Below are 25,487 nucleotides of genomic sequence, written 5' to 3'. Positions count from 1 at the left end.
GTAGACAGGTATTTTTTTCAAGAAATACCAAATATACAGCTAGTTCCATAGAAAAACAAATTCATTTTACAATGGACATAACCATATGGAGTTTTTAGATTTGCTGGTGTTATTGTCTACTGGGTATTTAATTATTATCTGGCTTTGAAATGTATATGAAAATATATTCATTGATTATTATCTTTTTGTTATTGCTGCTTGGAATGTGTATTTTACAGTGGTAAGATATAACCTATAAACTGTGCATGGTTTTTTTTTTTTTTGTCTTTTGTCACTGGCTTTTATATGGACATGTATGTGTACACAAGATTTTATAAAAGTCTTACCACATTAATGACTATCGTTTTCCATGTTAAGCCATAATAAAATAAAAACTAGATTTTTTTTATTTTCAGAATGAAATTGTATTTTGTATTTTATATTTTCAGATGTCAAAATACTCATATTTTCACATTGAGCATTATTTCACATTGAGCATTATTTAATGGACATTAAAAATTTGGCAACCCCCCCCCCCCCCCCCCCCCCCCCCAAACAGATGTGGACTTTTATCATCGGGGTGGGTGGGATGGTAATCTAGCAGCCAGAAAGATCTATGTCTTGACCATTACAACAACCCAACCCCAAAACAATTATAAAGTTACTTAATATTTACAGTGCAAGTAATGTCAAACCTACTCGGACAGATACCTGCTTTAAGAAGTCGCTTACTGGTAAATTTCTGTGACATTGTCTATTCGCCTGTATTACACAGCCACCTGTACTGATTTACCTCAATTTGATGTCCCCTTATGTGGCTGTTTCATGCAGCTTTGACTATGCAGATTTATTGACATTTAAAGGTACATTTACAGCTCTGTACAATACGTATTGTACAACTGTGTACAATATAGTATTGTACAACTGTGTACAATACAGTTTCAATACACTTGTGTTTGAAAATAATAGTTTCTTGCTTAGCATATTCTTTTCTGTACATCTGAATGTTTTTGGTTAGTCTAATGTTTATGAAAGATGATGTATGGGTCTCCTTTTCATCCCGTCCAGAACACTGTTTATTGAAAAACTAAAACAATGATTCAAACTTGTGTATTTTGGTCATTGTTCCTAGACCCATTGCTGTGTGTGTGTGTGTGTGTGTGTGTGTGTGTGTGTGTGTGTGTGTGTGTGTGTGTGTGTGTGTGTGTGTGTGTGTGTGTGTGTGTGTGTGTGTGTGTGTGTGTGTGTGTGTGTGTGTGTGTGTGTGTGTGTGTGTGTGCGTGCGTGCGTGCGTGCGTGCGTGCGTGCGTGCGTGCGTGCGTGCGTGCGTGCGTGCGTGCGTGCGTGCGTGCGTGCGTGCGTGCGTGCGTGCGTGCGTGCGTGCGTGCGTGCGTGCGTGCGTGCGTGCGTGCGTGCGTGCGTGCGTGCGTGCGTGTATATAACCATAGAGGATACTCCCCGAGTGTCTTGTGATATCATAATTTATCAGCACAAGTTGATAAAAATAAGAAATCCGAGGCTTGCCGAGGATTTTTATACTTTTATCAACGAGTGCTGATAAAGTTATTGTTTTTATCATCCATTAACATTCTTTTCATTTGCTACAATTGTAAATAATGTCAGTAATGTGGGTTGAATGTCACTATATTTGGCAGAGGTAGACTCATAAACTAGCAGAACTAACGATAGTGGCGTGATGTCACTGATGATAGGTTTAGCGCTGACAAATACAGTGACTTAACAAAAAGAAGCGATATTTCCTAGAAGAATATCGCAGGAGATATCGCAAATTATAGTGCCAGTAATATCTACTACAAAGCCTTTAATGGATGACAAATACAGATTATGGTGTCTACAATCTTAAGGGACTTTAATTTTTGTTTGCAATAAATAATGTTCCAGACAAGACAAAAAGGAGACCCTTATAAATGATCCTGTTTTAATGTCAACGTTTGGCTCAAGCCATAATTCGTTTGATATTGAGTTTAAGCATTAATCTGAATTCTGAGCAGCTGGGGAGGGGTGGGGGGGGTAGGATGTAGTTCAGTGGTAAAGCGCTTGCTTGATACGCGGTCGGTCTAGGATCGATCCCCGTCGGTGGGCCCATTGGGTTATTTCTTGTTCCAGCCAGTGCACCATGACTGGTATATCAAAGGCCGTGGTATGTGCTATCCTGTCTGGGATGTTGCATATAAAAGATCCCTTGCTGCTAATCGTAAAGAGTAGCCCATGAAGTGGCGACAGCGGGTTTCCTCTCTCAATATGTGTGGTCCTTAACTATATTTCTGACGCCATATAACCATAAATAAAATGTGTTGAGTGCGTCATTAAATAAAAACATTTCCTTCCTTCCTTCTGAGTAGTCGGATGTAGCTCAGTCGGTAGAACGCTCGCCCGAGGTGCTTTGTGGGCCCATGCTTTTATTGCTTTTCTTTCATATCCCAACCAGTGCCTCATCACTGGTATATCAAAGGTCATGGTACATGTATGTGTTGGTCTGTTTGTGGGATAGTGCATATAAAAGATCCCTTGCTGCTCATGGAAAAATGTAGCAGGTTTCCTCTAAGACTACGTCAGAATGATCAAATGTTTCACATGTAATAGCCAGTGATTAATTAATCAATATATGCTCCAGTAGTGGTTTTAAACAGAATGAATTTTATCTAAATCTAGCTAGAAATAGCGTATGTTGTTTTGAAAGAACAAGTGCCTTTAAGATGAACCAAAACATTTGTGGTAATCATCAATTGGGATAATAAACTTGAATGTACTTTATCCTAAATATTTTGTTTCTTTGAAGAGCTTATCACTATAGGTTGTAGCTTTGCTGAACAGTGTGATGATCAAACTGAATGAAGTACATTAACATTGCAGCAATGTACATTTTTCACACTTAACAGTGTGAAAACTTGGATTATAACATATTAACGCTACATAGAGCACACTTAATGTTAATTTCCTGCCTTTTCATGTAGTTTTAATGAAGCATGAATACTAATGGGTTTTCATGACCTCAGTATATTTTTTATGTTGTGTTTTGCTTGTTATGTCTGTTTGAATGAAAGATATTAATTTTTTTAATATACAGTTTAATGGTGTGGTATTCATTTTTATTTCTTTGTAATATAAGGTTACCCCACACAGGTAAAATATTGATAGCTGGCAGGGATAGGTGTACAAATAAATTTGTTTGGGTAATATGTAGTACATGTAGGTTAAAGAAAGAGTAAAAATGTTTTAATATCAAAGTGTGTTGAATTTGAAGTGTATTTTCTCTTTTATCACAGTTTAGTACAAAAAGATTGTTAATTAACTTAGTAAAAAAAATGTCTGTGAATAAATGTTTATATCTGGACCCAATTTCACAAAACATCGTAAGCCTAGTTTTGCATGTAAATGTAAATGTACGACTAAACCACAATTCGTATTACTATTGTAGTACAATAAATACAGTTAGAAGTACACCTATTTCATTTTCTTTTGTCCTTAAAATGCTCCATCTTCCGTAATGATGTAATTTTCAGTGTGAAATAGATGTGAAACACGTGTAAACATACGACAGGTATGACTGTTAGTCGAAGACGTAAACTTACGATGTGTTGTGAAATTGGCTCCTGAAAACTAGTTTTAAAGATTAAAGATAATTTGTAAATTTGTTCCAGAAAAGCCCCGTTTTACCATGGAGCCTCGAGATGTTGATGTTACGTTTGGTAACACTGCCTACTTCACGTGCCGGGCCGAGGGAAGTCCCATCCCAGAGATCTCCTGGTTTCACAACAAGTGGGTAGATTTATGGCCTTCCTTCCATAGCATTCTTTCTGTAATAGGGGCAGGACATAGCTTAGTGGTAAAACGTTCACTTTATGTGTGATCAGTCTATTATCGATCCCCTCTGGTGGGCCTATTGGGCTATTTCTCATTCCAGTCAGTGCATCATAATGGTCGTGATATGTACTATCCTGTCTGTGGGCTAGTGCACATAAAAGATCCCATGTTACTAATGAAAAACTTTAGTGCCCATGCTACTAATGTAAAAAATGTAGCAGGTTTTCTCTCTAAAGACTAGCCATCAAAATGACCAAATGTTTGACATCCAATAGCTAATGATTAATAAATCAATGTGCTCAAGTGATGTCGTTAAACAAACAAACTTTTACCTTTCTTTCAGTAATAGAGCTCCTGTTTGAGGTCTGCATAATATAAAATATCTGAAAAGTGCCCCCCACCCCCGTTTCCGTTTCCTATGCCAGTGAGTTCATTTCAATGAGTTGCATGATTGATCTCCACATCACTGTAGGTTGTACCTAATTGGGGACAGAAACAGAGGGGGAAAAACACTTTTTAGTTTAGAAGTGCCCTTTTCTTGTAGCTGGAGAAGACCTTATAAATTATTACTATGTCTTGATTCCTTTTTTATTACAAACCCGGCCTAGTTATTTAATGAAATCATTTCAAAATCTGCCAAAATGTACTGACTGACATCTATTTGTCAGTCATCATGAAATGGTAATCTATTCTGATATTCTAAAGAAACTTCACAAGATTTGAAATTGTATGATAGAAAACCAACAAATGAAATGGTGGGATATGAAAGTATCATGAAGTTCAACATCTAAACGTCACAATACACTTTGTGATACCTGCAAAGTGTTTCTAAGGTGGTTTCTAAATTGGTTCTTTTTTGATTAGCAACAATATTCATCAAATTATAACAATTTTATGAATGTAAAGTTTCTTTTAGACGTCGGTATATATTACAGTAATCCATTTGTTGTGATGAAATGTGAAACAGCACTATTACTTTGTTGGGGCGGGACGTAGCTCAGTGGTATAGCACTCGCTTGATGCATGATCGATCTAGGATCAATCGATCCATGTTGGTGGGCCCATTGGGCTATTTCTTGTTCCAGCCAATGCTCCACAACTGGTGTAACAAAGCCGTGGTATGCACTATCCTGTCTGTGGGATGGTGCATATAAAAGATCCCTTGTTGCTAATCAAAAAGAGTAGCCCATGAAGTTGGGACAGCGGGTTTCCTCTCTCAATATCTGTGTGGTCGTCCGATGTATATAGCCGTAAATAAAATGTGTTGAGTGTGTCATTAAATAAAACATTTCCATAACTGTTACTTCTCAGAGGTACATACCTTTTTAGAATTAAGAAAAATGCATTTCGTGGTATTAGAAACACTAGGATGACCAGAAAGAATTTGTATGTATGGAAATGGATGATCTAAACAATTAAATCAATGTAATGTGTTGAGTGTGTTGTTAAATAAAACAATTCCTTCCTTATTACTTTGTTTGCAGTAACGAGATCAGTGCCCAGGATGCGAGGTACAGCATTCTGTCTGACGGAACCTTGATGATCCAGGAGACTAAGGACACAGACCAGGGTGTATACGAGTGTGTCGCGAAGAACGCTGCCGGCGAAGTGAAGACCAACCAGGTGGAACTGAGGTACTTTGGAGAGCCTGGTAAGACATGCCATATTGCAGTGTCTGGTAGTCACTATAGGGTTTCATGGGGTACTTTGGAGAGCCTGGTAAGACATGCCATATTGCAGTGTCTGGTGGTCGTTATAGGGTTTCATGAGGTACTTTGGAGAGCCTGGTAAGACATGCCATATTGCAGTGTCTGGTGGTCACTATAGGGTTTCATGAGGTAGTTTGGCGAGCCTGGTAAGACATGCCATATTGCAGTGTCTGGTAGTCATTATAGAGATTCATAGGCTTTTTTTTAAAATAGTGTCTGGCAGTCATTATACTTGGGTTTCAGTCATCGACTGGTACATGAAACAAGATATGGGTGGGACGTAGCCCGCTGGTAAAGTTCTCACCTGATGTGCGGTTGGTCTAGGATCAATCCAGGTGGTGGGCCCATTGAGTTATGTCTTGTTCCAGTTGGTGCTCCACAAGTGGTGTACTATCCTCACTGTTTCCTGTCCTGGACGGAGGAGTCGGCGAAAGTCGACATCTGCACCCATGACAGATGTGTGCTACAACAGCTTTTTCTGAATGTTCATGTTATAAAAGATCCCTTGCTGCTCACTGTTTCCTGTCCTGGACGGAGGAGCCGGCGAAAGTCGACACCTGCGCCCATGACAGATGTGTGCTACAACAGCTTTTTCTGAATGTTCATGTTAAAACCTATGACCTGACCTGACCTGACCTCATCAAAAAGAGTAGATCATTGCGTGACAGTTGTGGGTTTCTTCTCTTATCTGTGTGGTCCTTAACCATAATATGTTGTACGTCATGTAATCATAATTAACATGTGTTGAGTGCTGTTAAACAAAACATTTCTTCATTCCATTACCAAGCAATTGATAAGAATAGACTTGGTAACAGCAGCACATTTTCTCTCTAAAGGGTGTATACTACCAAATCAAATCCCATAGACGACAATAGTAACATATGTGACTAAAACTCCTACCTGCAACGTATCAACCGACATAAATGCCACGGATATAAATACTACCACCCCTTACACTTAAAGTGAATCAGAAAAAAATGGGGGTCAAGCTGCTCGTTTCTGAGATAACGGGTAGCGTCTATGACTACCCTAGTTTCGCACAAAATTCGAGTACTTTTTTTTACAGGTACCCCATACATGTTTCAAGCACAAGGCTACTTGACACATTGGTACTAGATGAAATAAAATTGCACATTTTTTTTTACCCAGATGAAACTATTATTTTTTACAACCAACACACTCACATTTATAACCAATCACAGGACTTGTGGTGTTCACTTCTCTATCAAAAGTTTGGTGCACCTCGAACTTTGACCCAGCCGGAAGTTATTTGGTTTAGTACTACCTATACTGATAACATACATTTTTCAAAAAGTGTCCAGCTATGTGTCTTTATGACAACCAGGGTCTGGTGTATTCTGACATAAACTGACAACCTCACTGAAACTGTTGTTTCTACAGTGCAACCTAATATAATGTACACCTCATAAGGCTTATATATTGCACACAGTTTTGTACAAATGCAATATGTCATATTAAACAACAAAATGTTTTAAAATAAAACTCCTGAAGATATTTACTTTCAGTTGGGTGTGTGTACTCAGGTATATATGTAGAGACAACAAAGATAGTCGAGTACCTCTACCCCTTTAAAGCATTCCATTAAAACACATGCACTTGATTGGCCCCTACATTTTGAAGACCTTAACAGGCACATCAAAGAAATATCAGTATTAAAAAACTACACTGTCTGAAGAAGGAAACACAAACATGACTGTACCTGTATGAAGTAATGACTTAATGTCCTGTACATTAGTGTTGGGCGGAAATCCTGTATGCTGGGTGTGGGTGTCTTCAAGTTACCAGGTGTGGGAATTTCAAATCCATCGGCCATGCTGATTTTCATAATGAACCATCAAAACTATTGGCAGCCACCAATATTCCTGACTATATTTTATTTATAGCCTACTGTAGTTGGAGGTTTTAATAGTTGTGATATCTGGAATAATCTTGCAGCTTTAACACATTTATTTTTGATTAATTACTGAAAAAAACTATTTTTAAATGACAAAATTACCCGAACATCTATTTGCTTGCATTATTTTCTTATCCGGATGAATACAATATGTACATTAGATGTATTCCTACAATCTGTAATCCAGCATTTTATTTAGCTAGTAACATTAGGTAATACAGCTTTAACAATAAAATAAATTATCAACTTAATCCAAGGCAGATAATCAAATCTGAAAAAAATTGGTTCTGAATCTAGTATAAACTCAAAATGCTTTTCATGAGAGCTAACTAAGTGATTATTAAGAAAGAAAAAATGATCTGGAGATCTAAGTATATGTTTAACAACCTTATTGTTATGTACAAATAAGAACAGAAGGCACAATAGTGACAACAAATTTAATTATGTTTTTGGTCAAGCTTTTCTTCAAATTTACTTTAAATTTTGCATAAAACTACAAATTTGTCTAAAATATAACTTAGCACCCTATAAATATGTCAAAATGACAATAAAAATCAACTTCTTTACAAATTTGAGTTTTCAGAATTTCATACATAAAACATTAACAATGTTAATGGAACTAAAGACATTAACCCACTATTGGCACATGCTATTTTTAATATAAAAATAAATTGCTATTAAAATCTTAGTTCAGATTGCCTATATATAATACCATATTTAAGAGCAGTTGTATATGGCAAGTCAAATACCATGTAAAAAGAAATTATTGAAATCTTTACAGTACGAATTATAGGCCAAAACCAACTTTTCTTCAGTGATAACTTTGATTCAAACTCCATTCTGAGCCATGTACAGAGATTATTGTCAAGGTCAAGGTCATTGTGAACTTGCATGATCGAGTGATGGCTAATTAATCAACCAGTATAGTTTAATTAAATAAAATGACAAAATCATAATATTTTTTATTATGCACTGAATATGTGCTATAGGGTGTATACTACCAAATCAAATCCCATAGACGACAATAGTAACATATGTGGCTAAAACTCCTACCTGCAACGTATCAACCGACATAAATGCCACGGATATAAATACTACCACCCCTTACACTTAAAGTGAATCAGAAAAAAATGGGGGTCAAGCTGCTCGTTTCTGAGATAACGGGTAGCGTCTATGACTACCCTAGTTTCGCACAAAATTCGAGTACTTTTTTTTACAGGTACCCCATACATGTTTCAAGCACAAGGCTACTTGACACATTGGTACTAAATAAAATTGCACATTTTTTTTACCAAGATGAAACTATTATTTTTTACAACCAACACACTCACATTTATAACCAATCACAGGACTTGTGGTGTTCACTTCTCTATCAAAAGTTCGGTGCACCTCGAACTTTGACCCAGCTGGAAGTTATTTGGTTTAGTACTACCTATAATAAGGCCAAAATGTGAAAATAACCATATTTTTAGACACCAAATAGCTGTAGTTTAAAATGTGGTGTTGTATCATTACACGTCTTTTTTTCCTTTGCACCATTGGACTATTTTTTGTTCAAGCTAGTGCACCATTACTGGTATCTCGAAGGCCGTGATATGTGCTATCCTGTTTGTAGGATGGTGCATATAAAAGATCTCTTGCTACTAATGGAAAAATGCATTCCTCTCTAAGACTATTTGTCAGAATTACCAAATGTTTGACATCCAATAGCCGATGATTAATAAATCAATGTGTTCTAGTGGTGTCATTAAACAAAACAAACTTTAAGCAATCAAACGTTTTCTTTTCTTTTGCAATACTTACAACAGCTGTCCACAATTATGTTTCAGAGAAGCCGAAGTTCATGGAGATGCCTGACGACGTGACTGCCGTGGCCGGTCGAAGCATCACTCTGCCGTGTCGAGCAATCGGCAACCCGCGACCGGACATCACGTGGACGAAGAACGGCCGGGCGCTGCGGATCAGCCGGCGCTACTCGCTGCTGGCCAATGGGGCGCTGTCCATCACCAACCTCCAGGTGGAGGACCGCGGGCTGTACCGGTGTCGCGCCGCAAACAGCGTCAACGCCATCTCTGCCTCAGCCAGGGTCACAGTGCAAGGTATGTGGAATCGAAAGAATTATTTTTTAATAAATGGATTTTGCTTCTTAGAAAGCTGTCCCATGCTCAGCCACTGGCCTTTCCAGAGACTGGACATGGGATAGATGTGAGATAGATGTGCTTGAACTGTGTATGGATAATAAAATTACTCACTGACTCACTCATTCTTAGAAAATATTATCCGACACGTTTAATTCAGGTATTGGTTTTAGATGAGCAGTACTGTAACAAAGTTTGGATGTCTTGACTTGAATAACTTGGCCTGACTTGATGTGATGTGCTTACTAGAATCAAGGCACACATATGTCTAGCTAACTTACTAGAATCAAGGCACACATATGTCTAGCTTACTAGAATCAAGGCACACATATGTCTAGCTAACTTGGCCTGACTTGACGTGATGTGCTTACTAGAATCAAGGCACACGTATGTCTAGCTAACTTAATAGAATCAAGGCACACGTATGTCTAGCTAACTTACTAGAATCAAGGCACACACATGTCTAGCTAACTTACTAGAATCAAGGCACACATGTCTAGCTTACTAGAATCAAGGCACATGTCTAGCTTACTAGAATCAAGGCACACATATGTCTAGCTAACTTACTAGAATCAAGGCACATGTATGTCTAGCTAACTTACTAGAATCAAGGCACACATATGTCTAGCTAACTTACTAGAATCAAGGCACACATATATCTAGCTTACTTACTAGCCTGGGGCCTAATTCACAAAGGTCTCTTAGGCTTTGCTAGACAACAAAGCATCCTCTTTGCAAGTCATTTAGCATTGCACTGTGAGATCGCAAAGTTGCGAGAGTTCAGTGAAATAGGCTCCTGATCTTGAAAAACCTCGGGTGTCAGGCTAGTGGATTTGTTGAACTTTTGTCTCAAGTTATGCATGTTGCAATGTATGTCCATGTAATGAGATAGGATAGCAAGGGCAAACTACATCCAATTTCAAGATTGTATTGTAGGACATTATTTTTTACACAAAGATTGATTTTATCATTGTAAAATTGAAGGTAGTGTTCCAAAATGGACTTTTTAGATTACTATAATATTTGCTTAATTAAGACTCTCCTTTCTTTTTTAATATTTTAGCAATATGTTTGTGTTTTTTAGTTTCACCTTCATTCATCGTGAAACCGCAGGATGTACTGGTGCTGGAAGGGCACACAGCTAACTTCATCTGTACTGCTGAAGGAGACCCCACCCCTATTCTGATCTGGACGAAAGACGGTGAGACTGAACACCCATTTTATAGCTTGGATCAGTTTTACTATCTAGTGCATAGAATAGTTATGTACATATGTTTGATCAGAAGCACTGCTATTCAGTAGAAATAACCTCTGTGATACCTTTGGGAGTCCTCATTGTATTGAAATAACCATATGATAGATTGCAAATAGTCTTAGTTAAAAATGTGTAGAGGTGCTATTAAACAAATATGGTTTTTCCTTTATCAGTAACAGTTAACTGATAATTTGTTTGTGTAATGGAAAAATTATCCACCAACATACATACATGTATGACAGCCCCTTCCAAATAGCAAAAAACACACACACACACACACACACACACACACACACACACACACACACACACACACACACACACAGAGGACACACACCACACCATACGACCACACCACACAAAACACACACACACACCACACACACACACACACACACACACACACACACACACAACCTCACTCCCCTATAGATTAGCTCCACATTGATCAATGTGTAGAACAAATACCACATATTTTGTCTGGTCTAATTTACCATATTTTACTCCTGTCTCTGAGATAATCTATAACTGCTGCAGGTCGTCCTCTGAGAAACACTCGTCGGTACCAGATCAGTGATGGGGGCGGCCAGCTGTCCATACTGAGCACGGACCCGGACGATGAAGGGACGTACAGGTGTAAGGCAGAGAATGCAGCAGGCATGGCCAACACCAGCGCTGAGCTCAAGATCATCCCCAACGGTGCGTATCTTTAGTCCTCATTTATAGTCCAGTGGTAAAGTGCTCACTTGATGCACAGTTGGTTTGAGATCGATCCTCATCAGTGTGTGTCTTTAGTCCTCATTTATAGTCCAGTGGTAAAGTGCTCACTTGATGCACAGTTGGTTTGGGATCGATCCTCATCAGTGTGTGTCTTTAGTCCTCATTTGTAGTCCAGTGGTAAAGTGCTCACTTGATGCACAGTTGGTTTGAGATCGATCCTCATCAGTGTGTGTCTTTAGTCCTCATTTGTAGTCCAGTGGTAAAGCGCTCACTTGATGTACAGTGGGTTTGAGATCGATCCCCAAAGGTGTGTGTCTTTAGTCCTCATTTGTAGTCCAGTGGTAAAGTGCTCACTTGATGCACAGTTGGTTTGAGATCGATCCTCATCAGTGTGTGTCTTTAGTCCTCATTTGTAGTCCAGTGGTAAAGCGCTCACTTGATGTACAGTTGGTTTGAGATCGATCCCCAAAGGTGTGTGTCTTTAGTCCTCATTTGTAGTCCAGTGGTAAAGCGCTCACTTGATGTACAGTGGGTTTGAGATCGATCCCCAAAGGTGTGTGTCTTTAGTCCTCATTTGTAGTCCAGTGGTAAAGTGCTCACTTGATGCACAGTTGGTTTGAGATCGATCCTCATCAGTGTGTGTCTTTAGTCCTCATTTGTAGTCCAGTGGTAAAGCGCTCACTTGATGTACAGTTGGTTTGAGATCGATCCCCAAAGGTGTGTGTCTTTAGTCCTCATTTGTAGTCCAGTGGTAAAGCGCTCACTTGATGTACAGTGGGTTTGAGATCGATCCCCAAAGGTGTGTGTCTTTAGTCCTCATTTGTAGTCCAGTGGTAAAGCGCTCACTTGATGTACAGTGGGTTTGAGATCGATCCCCAAAGGTGTGTGTCTTTAGTCCTCATTTGTAGTCCAGTGGTAAAGCGCTCACTTGATGTACAGTGGGTTTGAGATCGATCCCCAAAGGTGTGTGTCTTTAGTCCTCATTTGTAGTCCAGTGGTAAAGCGCTCACTTGATGTACAGTGGGTTTGAGATCGATCCCCAAAGGTGTGTGTCTTTAGTCCTCATTTGTAGTCCAGTGGTAAAGCGCTCACTTGATGTACAGTGGGTTTGAGATCGATCCCCAAAGGTGTGTGTCTTTAGTCCTCATTTGTAGTCCAGTGGTAAAGCGCTCACTTGATGTACAGTGGGTTTGAGATCGATCCCCAAAGGTGTGTGTCTTTAGTCCTCATTTGTAGTCCAGTGGTAAAGCGCTCACTTGATGTACAGTTTGGTTTGAGATCGATCCCCAAAGGTGTGTGTCTTTAGTCCTCATTTGTAGTCCAGTGGTAAAGCGCTCACTTGATGTACAGTGGGTTTGAGATCGATCCCCAAAGGTGTGTGTCTTTAGTCCTCATTTGTAGTCCAGTGGTAAAGCGCTCACTTGATGTACAGTTTGGTTTGAGATCGATCCCCAAAGGTGTGTGTCTTTAGTCCTCATTTGTAGTCCAGTGGTAAAGCGCTCACTTGATGTACAGTTTGGTTTGAGATCGATCCCCAAAGGTGTGTGTCTTTAGTCCTCATTTGTAGTCCAGTGGTAAAGCGCTCACTTGATGTACAGTTTGGTTTGAGATCGATCCCCAAAGGTGTGTGTCTTTAGTCCTCATTTGTAGTCCAGTGGTAAAGCGCTCACTTGATGTACAGTTTGGTTTGAGATCGATCCTCATCAGTGTGTGTCTTTAGTCCTCATTTGTAGTCCAGTGGTAAAGCGCTCACTTGATGTACAGTTTGGTTTGAGATCGATCCTCATCAGTGTGTGTCTTTAGTCCTCATTTGTAGTCCAGTGGTAAAGCGCTCACTTGATGTACAGTTTGGTTTGAGATCGATCCTCATCAGTGTGTGTCTTTAGTCCTCATTTGTAGTCCAGTGGTAAAGCGCTCACTTGATGTACAGTTTGGTTTGAGATCGATCCTCATCAGTGTGTGTCTTTAGTCCTCATTTGTAGTCCAGTGGTAAAGCGCTCACTTGATGTACAGTTTGGTTTGAGATCGATCCTCATCAGTGTGTGTCTTTAGTCCTCATTTGTAGTCCAGTGGTAAAGCGCTCACTTGATGTACAGTTTGGTTTGAGATCGATCCTCATCAGTGTGTGTCTTTAGTCCTCATTTGTAGTCCAGTGGTAAAGCGCTCACTTGATGTACAGTTTGGTTTGAGATCGATCCTCATCAGTGTGTGTCTTTAGTCCTCATTTGTAGTCCAGTGGTAAAGCGCTCACTTGATGTACAGTGGGTTTGAGATCGATCCTCATCAGTGTGTGTCTTTAGTCCTCATTTGTAGTCCAGTGGTAAAGCGCTCACTTGATGTACAGTGGGTTTGAGATCGATCCTCATCAGTGTGTGTCTTTAGTCCTCATTTGTAGTCCAGTGGTAAAGCGCTCACTTGATGTACAGTGGGTTTGAGATCGATCCTCATCAGTGTGTGTCTTTAGTCCTCATTTGTAGTCCAGTGGTAAAGCGCTCACTTGATGTACAGTGGGTTTGAGATCGATCCCCAAAGGTGTGTGTCTTCAGTCCTCATTTGTAGTCCAGTGGTAAAGCGCTCACTTGATGTACAGTGGGTTTGAGATCGATCCCCAAAGGTGTGTGTCTTTAGTCCTCATTTGTAGTCCAGTGGTAAAGCGCTCACTTGATGTACAGTGGGTTTGAGATCGATCCCCAAAGGTGTGTGTCTTTAGTCCTCATTTGTAGTCCAGTGGTAAAGCGCTCACTTGATGTACAGTGGGTTTGAGATCGATCCCTAAAGGTGTGTGTCTTTAGTCCTCATTTGTAGTCCAGTGGTAAAGCGCTCACTTGATGTACAGTGGGTTTGAGATCGATCCCTAAAGGTGTGTGTCTTTAGTCCTCATTTGTAGTCCAGTGGTAAAGCGCTCACTTGATGCACAGTTGGTTTGAGATCGATCCCTAAAGGTGTGTGTCTTTAGTCCTCATTTGTAGTCCAGTGGTAAAGCGCTCACTTGATGTACAGTGGGTTTGAGATCGATCCCTAAAGGTGTGTGTCTTTAGTCCTCATTCCTTATTTAGGTGCATATAAAACATCCCTTACTGCTTATGAAAAAATAAAATTGGTTTCCTCTGTGGATGGTTATAAATTATTTAGTATTTTCCAGTAATAAGTGAACCTGAATGCCTCCCATCTCAAAGATGTGATCAGTCTGAAATGGTCTCTACACTAAACAAGGTTTATTGCCTACTACCCTCAAGAAAGGAGTCTGTTTAGGATTAATTCCCATCTGTGGGCCCATTGGGCTATTTTTCTTTCCAGTCAGTACACCATGACTGGTGTATCAGTCAGTACACCACGACTGGTGTATCAAAGGCCATGGCATGTGCTATCCTGTCTGTAGCATGGTGCATATAAAAGATCCCTTGCTACTAATGGAAAAATGTAACGAGTTTCCTCTCTTAAGATTATATGTCAAATTACCAAATGTTTGCCATCCAATAGCCAATGAAAAATAAATCAGTGTGCTGTAGTGATGTCGTTAAACAAAACAAACTTCTTTTTATTAATTCCTAATTTCTTATTTGGGTGCTTATAAAAGATCCCTTGCTGCTTATGGAAATATAGAATAGGTTTCCTCTGGAGTTAGTGTCGAAATTACCAAATGTTTGATATCCAATAGCCTATGATTAATTAATGATTGTACTCTAGTGGTGTCATTAAACAAAATCAACTTTCACTTTCTCATTGATGGTTCAAATGAGAGGTTTCTTTCTTGAACTTTGATGAAGCATACTGTTGGATCATAGAAGAGATGTGCAAAATCATTTAGTGCAAACCAATTTTGAGTGCACATCAACATGAAATACAAATCTGAGTTGATACTGTCAAACCGAATTCGAACCATGAACTCTGGGTGAAATGTCAATGAAAAATCAGGTTTTGGTCATGACTGAGACATTGTTATTGAAGGCAGAGAGTTTTATAAAATAAACATAAGTTCATGGTACTATGAAGTTCATACCTGGTTTATTCATACCTGGTTTATACAGTCAAAAATGTATGGTACCAATTTATTGTTATGATGAAGGTATCCTTCAGTGATCTAGGGCAGGGTGTAGCTTGGTGGTAGAAGTCTGCTGGAATAGATTCTCCTCCTATCTCAAGGTCAATTCCTTGCCGTGGTGAGGTAGCTTGCATGTCTCAATGACTTGGAGAGCTATGCCAGCTGGAGCATCAGCTCCTGGTAGGGTCACCCAGGCTGGACTGGTTAAAGGGTAGAGACTTAAGACTAATATGGACCGGACAGACAGAGGATGTGAGTCAAGAAAGACAACTGTCTAGGAAAAGCAAACTCCAAAATCAAAGCTGGGCTGGAGAGGCTCGGAATCCTAGTAAGGAAACTCCCTAGGAAAAGGAAAACTCCAAACTCAAACCAAGTCCACTGAAGTCAGAGTACAGAAGCTATGTATCAGCATTAGCATGGAAACTGAAAGGAAATGTCTGTACATGCACCAAGCTCTATGATCATGATCAAATTCTCATCAGTGGCAATTATTTCAAATTGTGTTTGATGGTTAGAAGAAGAAATTATTGTAAGCAAAAGTCCATATTGATCTATACAAACATTAGGACTGTGGTAACATTAGTTCCATTCCTTTTTCATGTGTTTGTTCATTTAGGGATGTGATTTTTAAGGTTTTTTGCCCCCTCTGATTTCAACCTTTTGGCATAAAATAGGTTTCACATAGTAGATTGAATTTGTTCTAAAATCGTGGAACAATATTACCATTATTAGTCCCCTTCCGGTCCAAATGAAGGGGACTATAGGTTTCCTCTCTGTATTTCTGTCTGTCTTGTCTGTTTGTCCGTCTGTCCCACATATAGTTTTTATTTTCACAATGCCTTGAGATGTTGAGCTGACATTTTGTGTATAGCTTTACCATTACTGTTACAGATCAAGTTTCAAGACGATTTACTCATTTTTGATAGAATTATGGCCCTTGAACTTGTTTTTCACATGTTTTTTGTGTATAGCTTTAACATGTACTGTTACAAATAAGGTTCGACTTTCGTTGTATTTCTGTGTTTTCAGTTGCACCTTCATTTCGAGAAGAACAGCTAGAGACGACTGCTTCCACTGGTTCAGACATTACGTTCGACTGTTCCGCACTCGGCACACCAGAACCACAGATACGGTGGCAGAAAGAAGGCCGTAGAATACACACCAGCAGCAAGTTTGTGATTGAGGGTCACCGGCTGACTATTCAGAACGTACAGCTTAGTGACTCAGGGACATACAGCTGTGCTGCTGTCAACTCTGCTGGGCGGGCTGTTAGGTCTATCAGCCTGTTGGTCCAAGGTGATTTAATCTGTTAGGTCTATCAGCCTGTTGGTCCAAGGTGATCTAATCTGTTAGGTCTATCAGCCTGTTGGTCCAAGGTGATTTAAACTGTTAGGTTTATCAGCCTGTTGGTCCAAGGTGATTTAATCTGTTTCTTTAATAAATGGAGCTGTTATGTCTATCATGCTATTGGTCCAAGGTGATTTAAACTGTTAGGTCTATCAGCCTGTTGGTCCAAGGTGATTTAATCTGTTTCTTTAATAAATGGAGCTGTTTGGTCTATTAGCCTGTTGGTCCAAGATGAGTTAATCTGTTTCTTTAATAAATGGAGTGAATTGGCAAATTGCCAGAAATATATTTCCCCAAGTTGATATAGAGAATACTACATGAGCACATGTGTCAGAAGTTGGAAGGTATATTAATATATAACTGCTTCTCCTCCCCCCTCCCAGTTGCTGACAGCTATGGTGACTGGTTGTTTTAAACGTATCTAAAGAATGAAATATTGATGGTATTTAATGAATATTGCAGTATCATATTTCTTACATACCCTCAGAAAGCAGGTTTAAAAGAAATTTAAACATCTTTGCCAGATATCATAGATTTTAATTTCATTGGACAATATGACTTTAGCATCTTGTTCATCATTATGGAACACCAATCAGTTGTCTTTAAATCAATAACTAATATGTGTGTCACAGTGTTAGCTTTAATGTGTATGTAAGTAATGACATACAGTTAAAATTGCAGACAATTTTGTGTCCTATGTTGAAAATGTTTATATTTCCTATATTACAGCCATTGGATAGAATTCTAAAAAGCAACTGTTACGCCAGATAAACATTACCTCTATACCTATGTATGCCTTAAAATTACTTTATGATTTAAAATTAACTCTATGGTTACTAATTAGACCAGTAATTAACGTTACATGATGACAATGAAATAGTCTTATTCAACTTACCATACTAGCACAACAACAATGCTATACGACCCTGAGTTATAACCTCCACTGCAGAATTATCTCCCCTTGCCGGATGTATAACCTACAGCCGCGCATGGGTAGACCGTATATCCTCGTTTTTTGATTCTGCAGTCCTCCATTGCAGTCGTGTTCGAGTTCTGTAGTAAAATTTTTGTCAAATTGTTTATTAATTTGTAATTTTGTTTTACTCTGTCATACGATGTCTTTTGGGTGATTTACACAGGGGGTTAATGTCTGACACTGCTTCCTCGGGCTCCAACCGGTTGGTTGTGTGTGCCGAGGGGGGTTGTCTTAAACGATTGCCCCAGTTTGATCAGCATTTGTTATGTCGGGCATGTCGTTCTTGTTGTTTTGAACGCCAGTGTCATATCTGTGTAAATTGGTCCCCCTCCACGTGGGGGAAGGCTAAAAAGCTGTCAAAAGACGCCGAGCGAAAGAGGATGATTAGACGTGAATGGGACGGACGGAGCACATTGGCAACCTCCAGGGTCGTGCTCCATACCGATTTGCCGGCGGTCGGCAAGTCGGTGTCCAGTTCAAAGAGCTTGCGAACAAGTGGTAGGTGCAAGAGCACCTCCTCGTCTGTTCACCATCTTCATGGTGATACCAGTAAACCCGAGGGAGTGCAGTCGTGGCAGGAACGACTGTGTCTCTCAGTTCCGACTCCCATCTTGGAGGGGTCGATTAGCTCTAGAATGAAGTCCACTTCACGGCGCTGTTTGTCTCGCCAGATTTCTGGTGCAGGGTTGGTCGTGGCGTCCGAGGGCGCCGTTTTGGCCAACGCGTCTTTCGGCGCTACTTTGGTGATCGAGCCACTTGGCGAAATCGCGAAGTCTCACAACATTGTCTCAGTCACGGAGCCGGGTGGCGTTGTTTCGGGTGCGACGCCAGTGGGCGTCCCTTCTGTTGTTGGGGCGCCTGTACAGCGTCATCAACTTTTAGATCGTTCACATGTGGCTACGTCAACTGGGTTGGCTAATCCACACGTGGTATGTTGGGTTCAGAATTCGGCGCAGGATTCGTACGTGTACGAATTTCCTGAAGGTCTGGTTCAACCGACACAACCAGTCCCGTTGTCTGCTTCGGCAGGGATCAGGGAAACTGCAGCTTTCTTGGGTGCGCCTGTGTCTACACCGATGGTCAATCCGGACCTGTCAGATCGGGGTAGAGGTTCCAGGCGTTATCCCACGACTGCGTGGGCGGAACCTTTCGTTCAGGGTCGGATGGTTTCAGGTCCCCCTCAGGGGCGGACTCGGGGTGGGGGGGGACTATGTTTCTCTTTTTGAGAATTTCATTGCCTGGCTAGGGGAATCGCCTTCACTAGTCCCTCTACCAGTCCCTCCACAGTCGGGGTTTCCAGCGAGACCGGGGTTGGACCAGTTTGCAGATTCGGCCGGTCCGCATCGTCCTGCCCATGCAGTTTCGTTTCCGTTACGGTCAGCACATGGCGCGTCATTTGAAACAAATTCTTCTTCGGAAGAGTATTTTCCCTCCGAATCAGTGTGTGGTTCGGGGGAATGGTCGGCACCAGGTTCGGTGCTTGACGAGATTCCCAATTTGGCCGATGGTACGCCAGACGGCGATTATGATTACCAGGTGGTTCTTGGTTTTGTACGGGAACAGGTCCGACTGGTGTGCGCGGATGCAATTCCGTCGGAGGAGGCTGTTCAGTTTTACAAGGGTGTTTTGTTTGGAAACCGGCCTTTAGCGACGGATGCTCCGCGGCAGGATTTCGGCTTGCCGTTAGCGCATGAGGCGCATGAATCTCTTGCGGAGATTGATGCTTTGATTGCGGGTAGCGATCATATTTTGGGGGCAGTGGTGGAAGAGTTTCCGGCAGCATTAGCTACCGGGAAACTGTTGTCTGCGGCGAAGGTTTTGTCCACGTCTTCGTATAAGACATTGGGAGCTTCCTTCCTTTCACATCCAGCGGTCGTTTCCGCTAGGGTGAAGGCAGACTGCCACCCATCTCCTAATGTCAGTGTGCCACTCACGGATTTAGAGACTTTGGAGAGGTTATCTAAACTTCTTTTTCAAGTCAATAACCATTTAGGTACGTTCCTATTTGGATTAGATAAAGCAGTCACGGGTCTTCCGCCGATGGTTAAGGGTTGTTTGTTGGCGGCTTCTAAAGCCTCTCATCACGTCGCTCAGCTTGCTGGGCGTGTTTTTGCCAACAGTTTACTTCTGCGTCGGGATCACTACCTGGCGGGACTGAGAGCGACAGGTGTGGTTAAAACCTACTTTCGTAGTCGCTCAGTAAGGGAAACCTTTTTTGGGACCAATTTTAACTTTGTCATGGACCAAGAAGCGGTGAAATTCGTCCCTGCTGCTCCGTCCCGAACTGCTCGTAAGCGCCAGGCAGCGTCTACTGTTAAGCCTCCACCTGTTAAGAAATCGACTTTTCTTGACAGTTATCAGATCCCTGTGGTGTCTGATTTGGGCGTGCAGTCTGGTAATGCCCGTGGTTCATCGAAACAGGGACGTTTTCGGGCGAAGCCGGCACGTTTTCGTGGTTCCGCTCGGGGCAAGGCGCCCAGGGGTGGGAAGCGGCCAGGATGAGGGTGCGTGGACAATCGACATCTGCGGAGGTTCCATTAGCAGATCTTCCTGTGGGGGGCAGATTGCGCCATTTTGTTAAAAGTTAGTGCGAACTGCCAGATCTAGACCCATGGGTTTTGTCGGTTGTCTGCAATGGATACAGAATTCCGTTTTCTTCACCCCCTCCACTGATGTCCTCCCCCAGGTTACCTGCAGTACTAATGGTGGAGAAGATGGTTGTCGAGTTTTTCGACAAGAAAGCCATCCAGGAGGTGGATTTGGGCACTCCGGGATTTTATTCCCATCTGTTCTTCGCCCAGAAGAAGAATGGCGAGTGGCGACCAATTCTAAACCTGAAACCGCTGAATTCTTACGTCGTTATTCCATCTATGACGATGGAGACAGTTCAGTCTGTTCGTGCTTTGCTTCAGGTGGGGGAATGGGCTGCTTCAGGTGGGGGAATGGGCGGCTTCCATCGATTTGAAGGACACTTACCTGCATGTTCCAATCCATCAGGATTTTTGGAAGTACGTGCGGTTCCTCTACGACGTCAGAGCTTACGAGTTTCAAGTTCTGCCATTCAGATTGGCCACAAGCCCTCACGTCTTTTCTCAGGTAGTAAAGGCAGTGGTGGGGCATGTACATCTGTTGGGTATACGGATGCACAATTACCTGGACGATTGGTTAATTCCGGCGGCATCACAGACGGCATTTCTCGTGGGCGTGGAGTTCGTGATCGACATGATTCTCCGATTGGGGTTTATTCCCAATTGGGTCAAGTCGGAATTAGTGCCAACGCAGGTTTTCACTTATCTCGGGGTGGTTTTCAACCTTGTGGAGGCGTCTGTTCTTCCGATGGATTCGCGACTCCGGATTCAGGACGTTGGCGCAACGTCTTCTGGTGGAGCAAAGTGCGTCGGTGCGCACGCTCCATGTGTTGATAGGCCATCTCGAATCGCTGGCGGCGCTGAATGTGCGGTTCAGACGGTTCAAGAGACTGCTTCAATGGCATTTGTCCCGAATGTGGGATGGTCTCAGCTGGGATTTGGTGATACCATTGGGGCCTTGGTTCATTCTTCCGATCCAAGAGTGTCTAGTGGACAAGTGTATGTCCCAGGCCGTTCCTTTACACCCACTTTACACACACCAGAGTTGGTCCTGTTTACCGATGCTTCCCTCGAGGGGTTCGGTGCACACCTTTTGGATCAACATCTGTCAGGGGTGTGGACTCCTTCAGAGAGGAGTCGTCACATCAACCTGTTGGAGATAGAAGCAGTGCGTCGCGCTTGTCTCCATTTCAGGACTGTTATTCGACATAGTTGAATTTTGTTGAGGTCGGACAATACGTCGGTTGTTGCGTACCTCAATCGGTGGGGAGGCACCAAATCCCTGTCATTGAGTTTTGCGGCTTTGGAGATTCTGGAATGGTGCGACGATTGGAGAGTGGTGTTATCGGCCAAACACATTCCTTCATCCGTGAACGTCTTGGCGGACGCTTTGAGTCGTCGTTCCCCGGTTCAGACGGAGTGGATGTTGCACCGGACGGTGGCTTATCGAGTTCTTCAGTTGTGGGGGAGTCCTCAACTTGATATGTTTGCCACTCGCCTGAACAGTCAGTTGCCAGTGTTTGTATCGCCGGTACCAGACCCACTGGCACTGGAGTACGATGCATGGACTGGACGGGCCTGGATTTTTACGCCTTTCCCCCTCCGGTTCTGCTTGGCAAGGTTGTGGCAAAGATCAGACAGCAACCTTGTCGTGTCACGCTCGTAGCCCCGAGATGGGCAGCTCAAGCCTGGTTTCCTCCGCTCCTGTCACTTTTAGTGCAGGAGCCGGTGCGGTTGCCGTTGATACCCGATCTGCTCAGTCAGAGACTGCGTCGGACAGAGTGGCATCCGAAGCCGGAGATTTTCCGACTTCACGCATGGCGGTTGTCGGGGTTTCCCTCCGAAACCGAGGCTTTTCTAAACGGGTTGCTGAGCTTGTCTCCTCTTCGAAGCGCCTGTCTACGGAGAGGGTCTACCAGTGTCACTGGCGTGCTTGGGTTCGTTGGGCGACTGAGAGGGACGTGGATCCCTTGTCGCCTACTGTTAATGACTTAGCTGAGTACTTTCTGGCTCTTGTCCAAGAAAGACGCTGAAGGTTCAAACAGTGAGAAGTCACCGGTCGTCCATGTTCACTACTCTGAGGCAGTGTGGACGTCAGGATTTCTCAACGAATCTCGTGTTGCATGACTTGCTTAAGTCGTTGCAAAACACGATTGAGAAGCCTTCCATTTTGCCTAAATGGAATGTTTTTCTGGTTCTGCATGCACTCAAAAGCAAGCCCTACGAGCCTTTGAAATTCGCCAGTCTTCGTCATTTGACATGGAAAACTTTGTTTCTGGTATCGCTAGCGGCTTGCCGTCGTATTAGTGAGATTCATGCTTTTTTGCATGATTTGGTGGATTACAATACGGACGGGTCAGTTACATTACGTACTGATCCTGTTTTCGTGGCTAAGAACTAGGTGCCAGGGGAAGAGTTTCCTCCGCCATCATTCAGTGTTTATCTCGTACGCTTTCTGCGGATAATTCTGATAGACTTCTTTGTCCGGTGCGGGCTTTGAAATTCTATTTGGAGTGTACTAGAAATCTCCGGCAAAGAGACTGTTTATCTCTTTCACATGCCAACCAGGAGACATTACAAAGAATGCTTTTGTCGAGATGGATTGCTGCAACCATCAAACTGACATATGAGAAGGCGGGTGATCATGTTCTGCGGAATTTCTCAGTTCGACCTCATGAGATTCGGGCGATTTCTGCTTCCCTTAATTTCCATGATTCTTTGGACATTTTCAAGGTCATGAGTGTGGGATTTTGGAAAGGTCGACACACGTTTGACCGGTTTTATTTCCGTGATATGGCTGTTGGTCCGGACGGAACTCAGCGGATTCAGTCAGTCATTGCAGGTCAGCAACTCATTTCAGTGCGCAGATCCATGAGTAGAGGGCGACCCTTATTTCGTCAGGTCGCTAGCGGCAGTCTTTCTGGGAGATAGTTCTCCACCTCCTGTTTGGAGAGTGGGGGGTGGATGGTTGACTATCTGGGGCAGTCGAGTGTCTTTTACTATTACTTGGTGTGCGGGTTTCCTCACCTTGTTAACTTGGTTTACTTTTAATTGGGGTTGTAGTTCTTCAATTTAAAAGTCACTTTGACATTTTATACCTCGTATGATGTGGGTTGCTTTTTCACTGTATCATTACTCGAGACGAACACTACTGGTTGAATGGGTAAGTCCTCCTTGTTTTCTTACCTCCTCCCTTTAATGTTAAATTCTCGTGCTTTAACGGTGTTATATCATGTTGTTGTGCTAGTACGGTAAGTTGAATAAGACTATTAGAAAATTTGTTTCTAATTTTCATTATTATTCATACTTACCTAGTACTAGCACAACAACCGTTACCTCCCACCCGCCCTGAGGGAGGTCTTTTTTTATTCAGTCATTCCGGACTTTGAATCGATAACGAGGATATATGGTCTACCCATGCGCGGGTGTAGGTTATACATCCGGCAAGGGGAGATAATTCTGCAGTGGAGGTTATAACTCAGGGTCGTATAGCATTGTTGTTGTGCTAGTACTAGGTAAGTATGAATAATAATGAAAATTAGAAACAAATTTTATAAAAAACATAAAACAATTTATTACAGGAGTATCAAGTCCATCGCGACCTGGGGACCGGTTTGTTTCTGGAGCGATTCACAATGCCACAAATAGTGTCAACCGTGCCATCAACAACACAGTGTTACAGCTCTTCAACCGCAGTCGGACTCATTCTGTGCAGGATTTGATGATGATATTCCGCTACCCTGCACCCGAGGCATTGGAGCTGGCACGGGCCGAGGAGATATTTGAGCAGACGCTGGAGATAATAACGAACCACGTACGCCAGGGCCATGCCTACAACCTCGAGGGACATGGTTTGTTCTTGTTTTATTTGGTTTTTTATTTTAACTAATAGATGGAGGTTTTTTTCACATTGTAAGGGGCAGGACGTAGCCCAATGGTAGAGTGCTCGCTTGATGCACGGTTGGTTTGGGATCAATCCCCGTTGGTGGACCCATTAGGCTATTTCTCGTCACAGCCAGTGCTGTGGTATGTGCTATCTTGTCTGTGGCATGGTGCATACAAAAGGTCCCTTGCTACTAATGGAAAAATGTAGCAGGTTTCCTCTCGATGACTGTCAAAAATGACCAAATGTTTAACATCCAATAACTGATGATTAATAAATCAATGTGCTCTAGTGGTGTCATTAAACAAAACAATTTTTTTTTTTCCTTCACATTGTACTGAAGTCCAAAAGATACTTTATATACGTAAAATTTGAATAATTTGGTAAATATTGTTGCTAATAAAAACACTTTTTTTAGAAGCCACCTTACACTGCGTATATCATGAAATGCATTGTGACATTTAAATGTTGAACTTTCATATCCCACTGTACCGTTTGTTGGTTTCCTGTAATACAATTTCAAGCCTTGTTTAAGTTCCTTTTGAACATCAGTATATTATGACTAAAACATTAGAATGTTTTTTGAATATTTTCCTCAAGGCTCAAAGTTGATGGGGATCGGGCAGCTAATGCTGCTCATGTTGCACAGTATGTTTTCTGATAGTCATCTTCACAAGCTGACCGGTCTCGGTGGTGTCGTGGTTAGGCCATCGGTCTACAGGCTGGTAGGTACTGGGTTCGGATCCCAGTCAAGGCATGGGATTTTTAATCCAGATACCAACTCCAAACCCTGAGTGAGTGCTCCGCAAGGCACAATGGGTAGGTGTAAACCACTTGCACCGACCAGTGATCCATAACTGGTTCAACAAAGGCCATGGTTTGTGCTATCCTGCCTGTGGGAAGCGCAAATAAAAGATCTCTTGCTGCTAATCGGAAAGAGTAGCCCATGTAGTGGCGACAGTGGGTTTCCTCTCAAAATCTGTGTGGTCCTTAACCATATGTCTGACGCCATATAACCGTAAATAAAATGTTTTAAGTGCGTCTTTAAATAAAACATTTCTTTCTTTCTTTCTTTCTTTCTTCACAAGCTTTTGCAAGGGCAGGACGTAG

General features: G+C 42.0%; 1 protein-coding gene across 2 annotated transcripts in view; it reads left to right on the top strand.

Moving 5' to 3' along the window:
* LOC121374182 (peroxidasin-like) overlaps positions 1-25,487 on the top strand; it is a 101,369-nt gene that overhangs the window by 61,644 nt on the left and 14,238 nt on the right. For both annotated transcript variants that reach the window (XM_041501163.1, XM_041501161.1), the window contains 7 exons: positions 3,642-3,759; positions 5,289-5,455; positions 9,258-9,527; positions 10,651-10,767; positions 11,359-11,520; positions 16,613-16,879; positions 24,076-24,345. In XM_041501163.1, the coding sequence (XP_041357097.1) occupies positions 3,642-3,759; positions 5,289-5,455; positions 9,258-9,527; positions 10,651-10,767; positions 11,359-11,520; positions 16,613-16,879; positions 24,076-24,345 (1,371 nt within the window). The remainder of the gene's footprint in view (positions 1-3,641; positions 3,760-5,288; positions 5,456-9,257; positions 9,528-10,650; positions 10,768-11,358; positions 11,521-16,612; positions 16,880-24,075; positions 24,346-25,487) is intronic.

Source organism: Gigantopelta aegis, chromosome 6, assembly GCF_016097555.1.
Source record: "Gigantopelta aegis isolate Gae_Host chromosome 6, Gae_host_genome, whole genome shotgun sequence".
In the NCBI taxonomy this organism is placed as follows: Eukaryota; Metazoa; Mollusca; class Gastropoda; order Neomphalida; family Peltospiridae; genus Gigantopelta; species Gigantopelta aegis.
This window is presented reverse-complemented; position numbering and strand designations above follow the sequence as displayed.